Source organism: Condylura cristata, unplaced genomic scaffold (assembly GCF_000260355.1).
Source record: "Condylura cristata isolate star-nosed mole 26May11 unplaced genomic scaffold, ConCri1.0 scaffold00054, whole genome shotgun sequence".
NCBI lineage: Eukaryota > Metazoa > Chordata > Mammalia > Eulipotyphla > Talpidae > Condylura > Condylura cristata.
In genome coordinates this window covers 1187361-1188481 of record NW_004567155.1, presented here as the reverse complement: position 1 = coordinate 1188481, position 1121 = coordinate 1187361, and the positions used below count along the sequence as shown (strand labels likewise).

The following is a 1121-nucleotide window of genomic DNA, read 5'->3' as shown; positions in this document are numbered from 1 at the left end:
GCTCTGCAAGCCCCCGCCACTATCCAGCTTCCGCTGGGCTGGGGACAGTGGCCAGGATGGGGAGCAGGCGGCCAGGACAGGTGCCCACAGGTGCCCCGGCCCGTGTGCATGTGTCCTGGCGTGCGGAGGCAAAGCAGACCGGCTCCCTGCGGCCCACGCCCCTCCCCACACCCCCTCGGGGCAGCGGCCATCAGTCAGGGTCCCCTGGCCTGGTGCACCCCCAGGGTGAGGCCCGCAGCTTTCTGGAAGCCAGCGGAGCCCTCAAAGGCCGCGGGAGGGGCCTCCTGCCCTTGGGCGTCCACAGCCAGGGCCTTGTCCGCCTCCTCTGGCTGGGGTCAGGCCTGCCCACCGGCGCTGACCTGCCCCCGCAGCCCGAGGCGTTTGGAGGCTGCGCCCCCTGAGATGCGATCACAGGCGAGGGCCCACTCCCTGCACTGCCCCGAGCTCCCCTGGGCGGGCAGCAGCGGCCGGGCAGCAGCCCAGAGCCCCCCCCACCTGCGTGCCTGTGGGGCTCCCATGGGGGGCTGGGCTGAGAGGGCTCCCGCGGCCCCCCAGCCCGCCCTCCTGTCACGGGTGGGACCCCCAGGCTCTGGCCCCGGCCGCTCCGCCCTGCGCCCCGGTCTGGACCCCCACAGGACAGGGCCGCCCCGCCCGCCGCGCGCCCGCGGGCCTCACTTTGAGGGAGTAGGCCAGGGCGATGAAGCCCAGGCAGCAGAAGTTGAGGTAGACGAAGTTGAAGATGGACCAGAGGTAGTAGTCGTTCACCTCGCTGGTGTCGGGGCACACCTCGATCACCGCGGCGGGGTTCGGCACGGCCTTCTTCTCCGCCAGGTGCTTGCAGGCCTGGGGCGCGCCGGCCGCTCGCACGCCGTCGGTCTTGCCGCTCTTGGACTCCATGGGGAACAGCGTGGGGGCCGTGGGGGGCGAGGCCGCCGGCTCAGGGGCCGGGGCCGTGGGCGCCTGCAGGGCGGGGGGCTTGGACACGCAGGCGAAGCAGCCCTGGGGGGAGCCGGCTGGGGGCCGCGGGATCCAGAAGGCCCCGTCCAGGGGCCCGCGGGCTTCCTGGGCGCCGGCCGTGGTGCTGGCGGGCTCCCAGCTGGGCTGGGCTCGGGCGGGCCTGG

The 1121-nt window shown here is 74.8% G+C and overlaps 1 protein-coding gene across 1 annotated transcript in view; it reads right to left on the bottom strand.

The window, feature by feature from the left end:
* Positions 1–6: 6 nt before the first annotated feature.
* Positions 7–1121, bottom strand: part of IFITM10 (interferon induced transmembrane protein 10) — a 3573-nt gene continuing 2458 nt past the window's right edge. Inside the window, exon 2 of the mRNA XM_012734333.1 lies at positions 7–1117. Within this exon, the coding sequence (XP_012589787.1) occupies positions 568–1117 (550 nt within the window). The 3' untranslated portion in view covers positions 7–567. The remainder of the gene's footprint in view (positions 1118–1121) is intronic.